The sequence below is a fragment of the Diadema antillarum genome, unplaced genomic scaffold (genome assembly GCF_040938485.1).
Source record: "Diadema antillarum isolate AM-2024a unplaced genomic scaffold, OU_Dant_1.0 seq00000962_RagTag, whole genome shotgun sequence".
Lineage (NCBI taxonomy): Eukaryota > Metazoa > Echinodermata > Echinoidea > Diadematoida > Diadematidae > Diadema > Diadema antillarum.
In genome coordinates this window covers 515,056-528,522 of record NW_027271809.1, presented here as the reverse complement: position 1 = coordinate 528,522, position 13,467 = coordinate 515,056, and the positions used below count along the sequence as shown (strand labels likewise).

Here is a 13,467-nt window from a genome sequence, read left to right as displayed (position 1 = left end):
TATCTGTTTAGCTTTGCGCTTTTTCTTCTCTCTTATTGTTCCTTCTTTATATGTCATGATCGTACGTTCAGTTCTTTATGTCCTAAACAAATTCTCGTTTTGCTCTGTGATCTTCCGATGCGAGCATTGCATAAAGTAATAGTGTACAGTGTACATCTCCCTCTCCCTCTATAAGCACCAAGCTCTTATTGTTTATCCCATTGTGGGCCCATTCAAAGTACTGGTATTTTACTTTCTGATAGCGGCAGTACTGACAAGTCGTTGTCGTCGTCGTCGTCATCATCATCATCATCATCATTATCAGAACAAATCTTAGTAGCCATAATAATACGTGGTGATGTTGCTCAGTGGGTGGCACCTCGAAGATCTTGCCATGCAATTGAATTACCTGGGTTTGATTCCTAGTGAATCTAGCTGAGCAACGTTGTGTGTAGGTCTTCTAATCATGACATTCCCACTAGTAAAGAAGCAATAAAACATTCTGTCCCTCAGATAGAACAATAAATGGATAACCTGTATGTGAGGGAGTCATTACTCCTGCATGTAAAACATTGCACTTTACTTTCTTTCAAAGAGCAGGGTGCTAATGTGGTGAAGTGGTCCACCCTATATGCCCACACCAGAAAACAGGTGAATGATGATGACCCTTCACGTGTCTCATCCTAGGTGACTAGCAATAGTCACCAAGCTGAATCAGCTAGGCACATTGTGTTATACGAAGAAGAAGATGATGATTATGATAAAGATGTATAGTCATATTATCCCAGAGTAGCCTCTTCAGCATTGGCACTATTCCCCAAGACAGCATTAATCTTCATGGAATAGTGACTATCTACCCTACACTCAGTGAATTAGCTTTCTTGCCAGAGCACATGCCATGTTGAATTCCCCATATCGTATTGATATGTTCTGCTGTCCTCCTGTGGGATTTTCTCCCCCTGTGTGGACAAGACAGGAAGCACTCATCAAAACTGAAACAAGTGTTGCTTGTTATAGTCTGAAGACAAAAACCGAAGAGACCACTCCCGTTTGGAGCTAGACAAATTAATGGAATCATCAAGATTGAGGGAGGTTGGTACTTGTATAATGAGCAAATAACTGTAGAAGAGGTACATTGTAGACAATCAGTTATGTCTGTGTGGTCGGCGCCCACCGCCTGGCCAATTCTAGCCGGTCAGTGACCAGCAATGCTACACTTTATAGTGTGTGTGTCTGCTCACGAGCTGTAGCCTGGAGGCAGGCATCGAATATGTGAAATGTTACAGACAGAAGCAGGGAAACCAGTGGGGATGCGGGGGGGGGGGGGGGGGGGGGGGGGGAGGGAATATATATCTGTGATGTCTTCATTCTTGACAGTCTGCATTCATCATTTTGGCAGTTTGTTCAGTCGGTGATGTGCCTACTCTGAAAAAGAAAGATGTATCGTCTTTTTATTTGCGTGTATGTGTGCTTGTGATCTTGCTTTTCTTTGTTTACGTTTTCGCCAACACAGACTGCAGCATGCAAATGTAGGGTACAGTGCATTGCAAGTGGATTGCATAATGTATTTGATGTACATGTAATTGCTTCTCTGGTGGTTAAATGCTTTAGGCTTTGTTTCAAGAAGATCAATATTATTCTCAGTCATTTGCATAATGTGACAAGGCTCAGCGTATAAATGCACAAAGCTCACGTTCAGAATACCTCGACCCATACTGAGTACATGTGTGGCATATCTACAGCCTGTAAGTGCATGGCAGCTACATGTACCTTGCTACTTCTGTACCTTCTACTGTGTAATGGACTGTAGAGTATAATCGCTTTATCACTGCACAAAGTTATGACTGGTATTATATACATATGTTTCTTAATTGAAAATGCCCTTTTAACTCATCACTTGCCTTTTAAAGTTAACTCGTCTTTGTAGACATGCCACACTCAGAAATGGAGGTGGAAAATGTATGCACTGTATGCATAATATACATGTATCCATGTTGGCATTAATGGCATAGATTGTGTGTAGAAATGTTTGTAATGTTTTTGAAGGCTTGGGAAACTTACAGTAGAATTTCAGAACAAACGCGGAAAATTTCCTTGGAATATAGTACCATAACTGAAATTGCTGCATGGGTTATACAGATTGATGTAGAAAATTAATTATGCAGAACGAACCACACACCCACACACTCATATCCAAACTCTCATGCAAACAGTATATGTGATACTATGCTAAATAAATTTCTGTCACTCATTTTTATTTCCCCTTCCTTCTCTTATTTACTCTCTGCAGTACCTGCACAGTAATGGTATAGTGCACAGAGATCTGAAGCCAGAGAATTTGCTCTATGCAGACATGAGCGAGGAGGCTCCTCTCAAGCTGGCGGACTTTGGTCTCTCCAAGATCGTCGACCAGGATGTCACGATGAAGACCGTCTGCGGCACACCCGGCTACTGCGGTGAGGCACTCGTAAATCATGATGCCAAAACCGAGCAAATTTTTCCTTTTTCATTTCTTCTTATTCTTTGGTTTATGGGGATGCTAAAAGCTTCTAGTTCTGCATAATTCAAGAGAATAATGAGTAATAGACAATAGCAAGCCAGCTCTTATTTCTTTCTTTCTTTCTTTTTTTATACTCAGGCTGTAAGCCATTTCATCTGGCCATGGGGTAATAGCGTGTTATGCGTTGTATATGCTGCTGTGTGAATTAGAAAAAGAAGACAACACATTTCATGAGAAGGCGGGAGGGACTTTACAAGTTCTCCTGAAACTCAGTAGAATTGTTTGTAATAATTTTAATGAGAAAGGAATACATAATTTGTGAAGTCACAACATAAATAGACTTGCAGAAGTAAGAATGATTTGATGGGAGATAGAATATTTGTGATTTCAATGCAAGACCACTTGGAGCAACCTCTCATCTCTCAGCTGTGCTCAGAGAGAATTCTTTCTGGTTCTTGAGCACTGGTAGGCCTACTTGACACAGGACAGCATGACTCACATACTGTGTACTCTCAGGCCACCTTACTTTAATACAACTGTGTATGTTTTCTGGGTAGGATTACACAACAAATTGCCATCCTGTCTTTGTTGTTCGTGGTTTGCGAAATTAAAAAAAATATGATATTTTCTTAAATTGTTAGATGATTCTTAAAGTGGCCACACATTTTAGAAGATGCAAGCTCCTGTTTGTCTCAAATTTGCAAGTGTTTGTAAATGTCTTTATGTCATGATGATGTGCAGATTAATTGGATCTATCCAGTTTCATGTAATCTTTTAAGATATGAAATAGATAAAGAAAAAAGAAAAACCCAGAGATGATATTTTATGACAAAAAGTGGGTAATCTCTGCAGTAGGATTCCCCCAGAAATTGATGGGATATCAAATGTTGCCAGTTTTCCCATTTTTCATTCTGATTACAGCACCAGAGGTTCTGACGGGCAAGCCTTACAGCGAGGCCGTGGACATGTGGAGTGTTGGGGTCATCACATACATCCTCCTGTGCGGCTTCGAGCCATTCTACGACGACAGGGGTGACACGGCCGTGTACAAGAAGATCTTGAAGGCGGACTACGCATTCATTTCACCGTGGTGGGACGACATCTCACAGAGCGCCAAGGTACAACTCAGCATTCGTCTGAGGGGTAGTGACCCACTTTTCGCGTTATGGGGAACAAGTCTATTCTTTTTTTGTTTTAAACAGATATCAGTTCTCAATGACTGAAAACGTTAGTTGGTTGTTGAAGGGTCATGCATTTTGTGCATTTATCTACTACTAACTTGATTTAAAGGAAATACAGAGTATATTATCTTTAGCAGAGTGCAGTTGTGTTCCAAACTGACAGCTAATGTTCTCGTTGTAAGTCATCAGTAGATTGTCAAGACTTGTATCATGACTTTCTCAGTGTTTTTAATCGTAGACGTTCTTTTTTTGCCAATGGTAAATGAAGTATTAGAAGACTATTGATAAGCAAGATCCTTAATAAATGACTCTCTAATGTGGTTTGAAATGAAATCATCAAAGGTGCGGTGCTGTACGTATGCATAATAATGACCATGCTTAAGATATCAGTGGACACAAACTTGTGGAGATATTTTTGTAGCACTTTGTTGACTGTAGTCCAGCAACATATAACTTCATGTTGGTTAAATGTCCTAAAATGTAGATATGTAAAGACCCTGAGCAGTTTGCTTGTGGGGAGAAACAATTATGTGAACAAAGAAATATAGCAATTCTAGACAGTAGCTAGCTGTAATATCTTTGTGTAAAAGGTTTAATAGATGTGAAAATATTGTGGCAGACTATTCCACAACTCCAAAACCATATTGCTGAAAGCCTGGTTTCTCACAATATTGTGTGCATATTACCATCTGAGTTTTGATCTTTGACTTTAGATTAGACATAAAAGATATTGTTTTTTATTGTGGTGGCTCAATTTCAGAAGTGTCCAAACTTTGCTATTGTGAGCTGTATGATGATATTTTGGTGCAATGAAAAATACTTTGGCATCCAGAAGTTAGAATAATGTCGTCATCATGAACAGATCTTTGAACAAATAGTACCATGCTGCAATGTATTTAATTAACCATTAACTGAATGCGTTATTCTGATACTACTCTCTGTGGGAAGTATTGAATGTGGGTAACCCTGTGACTCGCAATTTGTTTGTTTGTTTGTTTTTTTCAAGCGTCAATCATTAATTTTTAGCCATAATTTTCTAAAGGCTTCAAATTAAGAGAGCATCTGAAAATCTATTGTCATATAGGACCATGCAGCTTCCAGGTGTACATGTACATTCTTCAAACTGGACACATTGTTACACAGCGTTTGTGTATGATGCTTGTCTTTCTGCCAGGATTTCATCAGTGCGTTGCTGAAGCTAGACCCCAAGAAGAGGCTAACAGCAGCTGCAGCCATGCAGCATCCATGGGTCAGGGAGAAGAACAGCGCAGCCAACACCAAGCACATACCGAGCACACTGGAAAAGATGCAGGAGTTCAATGCCCGCAGGAAACTCAAGGTATGGGACTAATAGAATGTAGAGGACCAAACTGTTTAGATGTAGGCCCCTTGTTTGAACCTCTTTCCTAAACAATGTTGCATGTCCTCTGCAAAGTCTACAGTGCACTGTTGACTCATAGTCATAGCCTTAAACCTAAGTCTGACAAAATGTGACTTTGGCTTAATATAAGAAAAGCAAAAAACAAATATTGTCAGGAAGAGTAAATTCAGAAAACTGACTGGTTTATTCTGGGCGGACAGGTATGAGAGTCAAAGAATTGCAAAGTTGCAGTATGTTTTCGTGGAACACAGTTTGGTCATGACCACACAGGAAATAAAATCACCTCACAAGTCTACCATGGGCATGGATGCAAAAATCAAACTCTTTACTAAATGTAGGCTTACTTTTTAAAAATAAATTCAATATTGGAAACTGATAGCCTCAAATAACACCAGAGTTGTAATGATTTAACAAAAGAAGACTCTTTCCAAAAAGAGTTGCATTTGCTTAATTGCTAAAAGCATCAATTTTGACTCTTTGTTTGCAGATGTGCAGAGTAATCCTACTTGTGCATACACATAATTTGAGAGGGCATGAACCATGGGCAAGTTAATAGTAATTATCACACAATATACAGAGATATTCAAAATCATTCCAGCATGTGCTGCATAGGGAACTTTTTCATTTCCTTTTTTGGTCCTCTTATTATTTTTTTTTTTTGCATATTTTTTGAGATAGAAGGAACCATCTCATGTTGATTATTTTACACTATTAAATACAGACATTTCCAAATCATTCTAGTATGCAATGCAATGGAACTTTTTTTTTTAAATTTCTGCTTTGATTAAAAAAAAATGACAGGTAGATATTTCTTTGTTTCTCTCTTTCTTTGGTCCCTTTACATCAAAACAAATTTTGATAACTGCACTGTCTGTTATCTTGCAGTTCAATCTTGATCTCTCCCTCCCTTGTCTGCAGGCTGTTGGAGCTGCTGTCATTGCCATGCAGCGGTTAGGAGGCATGGGTGAGATTCTCACCTCCCTTCACTCGGAGCACAAGGCCAACCAGGCGGGAACCAGCTCAGAGGCAGCGGCAGCCCCACCACCTGTGGCCGTACCAGTGGCTGCAGCCGCAGCAGCCTCGGCGGCAGAATGAGGGAGAGCTGAGGGTCGAGGGTCAAGGGTCGGGGGTCAATCGGGGACTACTTTTTCGGACCAAATTTTCATTTTTCCTTTTAGGTCGAGTCCAGGACCAGTGCTACACTACGAAGATGAAGAAGAATCTGCAGAGCAGTATGGGATTGTGAATTTTATGCTCTTTTGCATACATAAAAGGTTAGAGAAGGAGACTGTCACCTCAGACTCGGCCTGTAAAAATTCACATTTGGTTGCTTATCAGGGAGGTTTGTACTGGATAGAAAGAAATACCAGTGGGAATATGACAGCAAGGAGGGAGAAGAAGGTTTCAGTGGTGTTGGCGGGATTGTGCCTTGCAGTACTGAGCGACATACACGTACATGTGTGCACCTTCTTGCTTTAGAAGGATCATGGTTGTTGAGGAGGAGCATGAGAAATTTGTTTGGTTAGATTCTCCCTGTGTGTCGACAAGAGTGATAAGGGCAGAGGGCATGTGATGAGTAATGGGCAGGACTGGGTGACAGGTCATGTTGCCATTCCATCATACATCTCTGCAGAATAGATGGTGTTCACTCACGTTGTAGGTCTACTATAGACGTCTGGTCCTGCTCTGACCTTGTTAGTTTGGAACTAGAAGGGCTGAAAATCTGTACAGAGTCGATGAAATGTTCACGCTCTTCCAGTTCTTTACTGATGAAATGTACAGGTTCACCAACTGGTGGTGTTTGTTTTGTTTTGTTTTTTGTTTTTTTTAAATTGTCCAAATTGTTTGAATTTTTATGCTCATCTAAAGCAGTTGTTTATACCCTCTGTATTGGAAGACGACTTAAAGGCGATCATGTACTTAAAACAAAGTTGTATGGTTCTGTCAGTAGTCATTGCTTCTCTCTGGGCAGTTGATGCTGCTTATGGTCAAGTTTCATTCATGCCCAGTCGCAGAGATTACCATTGTGTCCATTGCATAGCCATCAGTAGAGATGGACAGATATAATGTTATTTACCGAGGCTGAAGGAAAGCGCAGTAATTTGGCAACATGGAAAGCACTGCAAACACAGTCGAGCACTAAATCCGTTGCAATCAGGAATTAATGTCATAGTCTACCCAACTTTATAGCTTGAGATTGCCAATGCTTGTAATATTCTGACTGCCGCAAGAATCTTTGTAATGCTAGTTTGATCCAGAAATAACCAAAATACCGACATTTTTTTTTTTTTGTCTGCTAATGTGCTGTAAGAGTCCCATTTTTTTTTTTTTTTTGGTAATCGATTACTGGTGGTATCAGAATTATCTATGCAGTTTGACCTTTTCTGCATCATTACTACATACCACATCCGTATGTATTCTCCTTGAGTACGGCAAGAACATTGTCATAGTGAAAAAACGTATGTAAACCATGCAATTTTATAGTCAATCATGGAATCAGTTTAGAATCTATATCTTGCGAAGTTTGTTTTCCTTTGTATTTGTTTAATTGTCTTGTTTGCAGATGGATCGATGTAGTGAAATGTTAAGATGTGTTTCCCTTGCAGTCCAGTTTGAGACAGTTTTTCCTGTTTTTCTCCCTTCAAGAAGTTAATATTGATCCATTATCAGTCCCTAGGGAACAGTTTCATGATTTGCAGACTTGTTGACTTGTTGGAAATATATGTTTAATGAGTAGTCAACTGTGTGTCCCCTGGGGATAGAGGCAAACGGCATCAGTCAGGTGTGCAAAGATGTAGGAGAGGGGAGAGATCTTATTGTGGCCCATGGTCACTGCTTGGTTTCCTTGGAGTCCTACCTGGGGAGTGTAAGTTAGTGCACCTTAGGGGCGGGCCAGTTTGCTGTGACTCGGGTAGTACAGTAAAGATCAAATGTTGTAAAGTACTCAAAATGTGGTCCGAAAGGATCATGTAAAAGCTGAAAATATTGCTGTTATTATACACTTTTCTCTGTCCTCCCTCATGAAGATGATCGGTTTTGTGACCATCTAGGCAAGCCTTGCCCAGCCTTGGGTAGTGCCCTTTTTTGAGGTGATGCTGATCTAGCAAAATTAAACCTTCATGCAGTGGAGATTAGAGAGGTCACTCCGTAATTCCAATTGTCTGCTTTTCTTCACTTTATTGTTTTTTTCTATAACACAATGATGAGTGCGTCAAAAAAGTTTTGGGACCCTTTTCTCTGCTACAAATGTAATGCATAGAACGACACAAATTGCATTGCACATTAGATACTGAGGAAGCTTAGCGTGAGTCCATTCCAAATGTGTACATTTAAGAGATTCTCATTTTGATGAGTGATGGATATATTTTTGGATACACGTGAAACAAAACCCTTTGCATCCTTGTGAAAGGAAACAAATTAAAAAAAAAAAAATAGAAAATTAAGGGATATGCACAAATGTAAAGTCTTGTCATCTCTGTAAAGTGAGAATTTGTAGTGGACGACATCATGTCAAACTTACTTTTGGGAAGGATTGGTACAATGGTTCAACCTGATATTTGTTGTTTTTCTATGCTGCCTGCTCTGCCTACCATGATAATTCAGTAATTCTAAAACTGGTTTTATTGGTTACATATTATTGTGTGGCGGAGGTATAAATGTGGAAAATAGTCTTTTGAAAATGTTACATTTCTTGGTAGCAGTGCTTCGCAGGAAGAATTGAAAAGTTTAACGGTATTCAATGTGTGCTTGATTACCTGACAGATTTATTGTTCTCCACTGGAATTGGAGTACTGTGGTGTGTAGTCATTTGCCCTTAGCACACAGTATCTAGTAACAATCATTGCCTGCGTGGGTGTCAAGAATGAACTACCTCTCTAGGCCAGCATATTATGGACAATAATACACAATATGGCAATCAGACTGATTTATTTGCTGTGAGTAAATACAAAGCTATCAATTCAGAGTTTTTTGCTTGCATACACACTAGTGTTTGTTAGCCACTCTCTATGTATAACAATTGAAATGCATACACTGGTTTAATATCTGGCATACAGCGTTTGTGCTGTGGTTTTGCCAAAACACCCTGCTACCTGAACAAGACATCATTTTGCCCTGGAACTAAGAAGAACATCATTTTTTGTAAAACTTGTTTATATCTGATGCAGTATGTTTTTGCGAAGAGATTCAATGACTTGAACAAGACATCATTTTGGCCCAGTGGGACCAAGAGGTACTTTTTTTTTTTTTTTTTTAATCACATGCTAAAATAGCTAAGAGGAAATGTCACAATTTTGTTTCATAGTTCTATGCAACATCGGCACACCTTTCCCTTATTGTCATGGACAATTTTTTTTTTTCACTATGTCATACTTGTAGTTAAACCAAAATCACAATTTGGGCAATTTGAGGCAGTAATGGTAACGCGCATGATTCATCACAACCCCAAGGAAGAAATAGTCTGATACATCAGCAGGGTATATACATGTAGCAGACCACTGACACATACCTATCAATTAAGTTTTAGTCAAATAACAGCAATAGTACTTTACCAGGTGATCACAGAATAAGCTTTTACATCCACTTCTGTTTATATGATTTCTAGAGACAATTTAGAAAAGTTGTACCTGTATCAAAAATTAAAAATGAAATGAAGAAATTGTGATTTAAAAAAAAAGATAATGGTCTCAAAGTGATTTTCTTGTTTGAATCTTACTGGCTTTGTAATGTCTTTTAGCACATAATTCAGAAAGAAATGCAAAGTTCTGCAATATTTCCTGGAAGGGTCAGTCGTGTGTGAATCTATGTTACCCTTATGTGATCAAAAAAGAATATCAAAGATTTGCAAACTTTTGCATCGATTTCCATAGCTACACTGTATACTTTGGGTTTGATAGTAATTTCATATGAGAGAGTGTTCTCTCCTTCCTTAGATGTATACTCTGCTATTAAAGATTTCAGAAGTACATTCCTTTTTTTTTGCAGATTCTGTACAACAAGTATAAAGTAAGAAACATTTATATAAATGTGCTATTATAATTGCTATTTTCCCCCATGAGTTTTACCAAATATGGCTGATATTTCTGTTATCCTGTAATCCTGTACTTATGCTAGTGTTCTTTCTGTACCTGAAATATCTGTGTTTGGCTTAGTCGTTTAATATTTATCATGGCAATACACATTATCCTCATCTTTTGAAAATTTCAGTGGTACATCGTGCTGTTGAATTATTATAGCTATATTTCGTATGTGATATACACCTTCCTATTGGAATGTTGATATTAGTGCACAGAGGAAATGGGATGAATATGTTCATGACAAATGGCAATTTCAAACCTGTGAGGTTCTTCTATTTGATTGATTTTTTTGGTGTTCTTGTTTGACAAATGATTCTGTCTGACTAAAGCGATACAGAAACCTGACATGACCAGTGTTTCAGGGTCGAATGAATGCTATATCTTTAAATATTGTGACTTATTACCATACTGCATGTTCTTCAGTAAGATGTCCTGTTTTTTGCTGACTATGGACTTTATGTCCAATACCTTATTGGCTCCATTGCCTGTATAAATTTGATCATACCACTGCTTGTTTCATATCAGCTGAATGACTTCGTAGAGTGTATATAGTGTACATGTCCATGTAAATATGAGGAGTTTTATTACTATTTGGGCACTATGCACTTAACCAACAATAGCTATACAGTAAGTTCTGAGAGTAAGTTGTAGCCAAAATATTACACATAATTTCTGTCAAAGAGTAGAGTTCTTGTAACTCTCCTCCCCCTCCAATCATGGCTTGACAAAATATCTGTGGCACTTGCTATTAAGCTTTTGTATTCTATCACATGCTTGGATTAGATGAAGCTACAAGTAACTACTTAGTTGATTATTCTTAAAGGCAGTCTGTTTGGCCAAGAGTAAATGATTGGAATCAAAGGAAGTATGTTGGAAAGAGTGGTTTATAAACGAAAGGTTTATCATAGCCGCCTTTGTCATGGAGAATTGTGATGTAGGTAGACAAAAGCATAAAAAAAATTAAATATGGCATGTCTTATTGTACACTGATGAAAGCGTTATGTTTGAAATGATAAATCATGATGGGTAATTTCAGATATTTTTCAAATTTTCCTTCTTTTTTTTTTTGTGGTAATGCTGTGGTATGAGTCCATTCCTCAGTGCTTGAAGCATTTCAACATGTTTCATTAAATCTCTCTGTGAGCAAAAGTTTTCTATGAATGTACTCGACTTTGCAAAGAGTGGATGTATTTCTCAATATGGTTTAAACTGTGCACAGCTTTTTATTTCCAGGACTGCTCGATACTTAGGATTTTTTTTTCTTCAAATCCTGATTACCTGAGGACTTGAAGTGCGGCTGTCATTTGCTGTGATTATCATTTCTTGACCTACTGGTTACTTAAACTTCATCGCACACCAAAATTTGATCTATGCCTGCAGAGAGACTGAATGTTGATGTGTCACAAGTTATTGCTCCAATACTCACATTTCTCATTCATAATTGAGTGGCTTAATGTGGATAACCTAATAGTTAGTCAACTTCATGTAGAGGATGAAGGTGATCAAACATTTTTGAAGGATAGTAATTCATCATGCTTTCCTCTGAAACCGCATATGGTTGTGTCCAGAATGGATGGTCCATTTTATCTAAGAAGTTCAAGTTGATCTTTGTGATAATATGTGCCGTTGATGTTTTGCTGCCAGCATCATAAATATCATGCTATTAGCAAGCATCACAAGCAATAATGTTAGGACCTGTTTACATATCAATGTATCTGTGTATATATACATGAATATGCTTACATAACAGCTTGGCCAAGTCGATGGATGGTTTCAGCCTTAGCTGTGATATCATTTTTGGAGTGTGCAGTTAATGAATATCTGAGTGTCGATTCAGTGGGAAGTGGTAATAACACCCACACATATCTTTGCACATCTCTTTTCTTACAACGCAGAAGTGTGACACGACAAATTCATATCGTGATAAGAGTATGAAGGTGAATGTCCCAAGTACATGACCTAGCTTTTGTGAAGGTTGCAGCCATGTACAGAGGATGGGAAGTCCATGTTACAGTGAGATATATTATCTTGCTGCCTTTTTTGCCTTTGCTTCTGCACCACATTTGCCATTTTGAAAACCCAAATCAATTAACACACAGGTATTATGTCTTTGAACAGGTGCTTTAAAAATCATACAAAGGAAGAAACGAATCATTTGCACTCACTGAATGACCTCATGTATCCACATGTTACAAAGAAGGGGGAAAACAAATTAACAGAACAGGTGAACATCTGGTTTTACTAAAGAAGGCATGATGAACTTTTAATGCTATTTGATCTTAATACAGGAAGTGTAATGCAAGAACTGATGTATTTATTTTTGAGGTTGAGAAGTACATGTAATCAGGAGTTGAAATTTTGTGAAAACAATTTGGTGAATATGGCATTGCGATGAATCATGTAAGTTTATGTGGGATTGACAGTCATATCATTGTATTTATGAATATTTTTGTTTTTAGGATATTAAGATTCATCTGGTGTTTGCCAATATGAAAAAAAAAAAACTAAGAGAAAGTGACTCTACATGTACTGAAAAATATTGGTGGTTATCTTCTGATAAAACAGTACATAGACACGACATGACTTTTCATAGCTGAAGGAATGTCTCTATGACAAATGTTTTGCCCTAATTTCAGTGTTGAATCTCCTTTTTTATCTTTTTTGTTCAATTCCTTCCAAAGATCAGCTTGGTAAATACTTTGATATCATATCAGTATTTTGAATCACGCTGTTATGCTCAAACGACTCGGGCTTCTTTGGCAATTGCTTTACTAGATTACCCGCGCATCCTCTAGGCCTTGAATGAATGAATGAATGAATGTCAATTTATTCAAAAACCAAACATAAATAACAAGATAACACAAATCGCTGACACATTAGACATAAACATCACGTGTATCCATGAAGTAGGCGGTTCTGCATTTAGCATTGCGACGTCACGTGCACCCATGAAGTAGACCTGCGTCACAGCCGAGCGATCTGTTGTAGCTTCAAAGCTCAAGTAGGCCCTACTGTTTAGAATGATTGTACTTCAACCTTCATGACCTTTCTCTCTACATTGGGTCTTTAATACAGAAAGATGTTGGACCGTAGAAAACAAAGAGTAATCACACATACAGGCCCACAAACACACACACAAACACACACACACACACACACACACACACACACATGCATACAAACAAACATACACAAGCACATAATGCCTAGACTGAATAATATTGCGTCCATGTATACCAGGGACGGGGGGTAGGCCTTGGAGATATCTGTCTGTTTGAGTGCCATGTTTGCTAGTTGATCTGCTGAGAAGGAAGCAATATGGCAAAAAACAAAACAAAACAAAACAGAAAC

General features: G+C 38.3%; 1 protein-coding gene across 1 annotated transcript in view; it reads left to right on the top strand.

Annotated features, from left to right (window-relative positions):
- Positions 1-6,136, top strand: part of LOC139741916 (calcium/calmodulin-dependent protein kinase type IV-like) — a 55,575-nt gene extending 49,439 nt beyond the window's left edge. Inside the window, exons 5-8 of the mRNA XM_071652488.1 lie at positions 2,270-2,435; positions 3,401-3,597; positions 4,835-4,999; positions 5,960-6,136. Coding sequence (XP_071508589.1) covers positions 2,270-2,435; positions 3,401-3,597; positions 4,835-4,999; positions 5,960-6,136 — 705 coding nt within the window. The remainder of the gene's footprint in view (positions 1-2,269; positions 2,436-3,400; positions 3,598-4,834; positions 5,000-5,959) is intronic.
- The last annotated feature ends 7,331 nt before the right edge of the window (positions 6,137-13,467 follow it).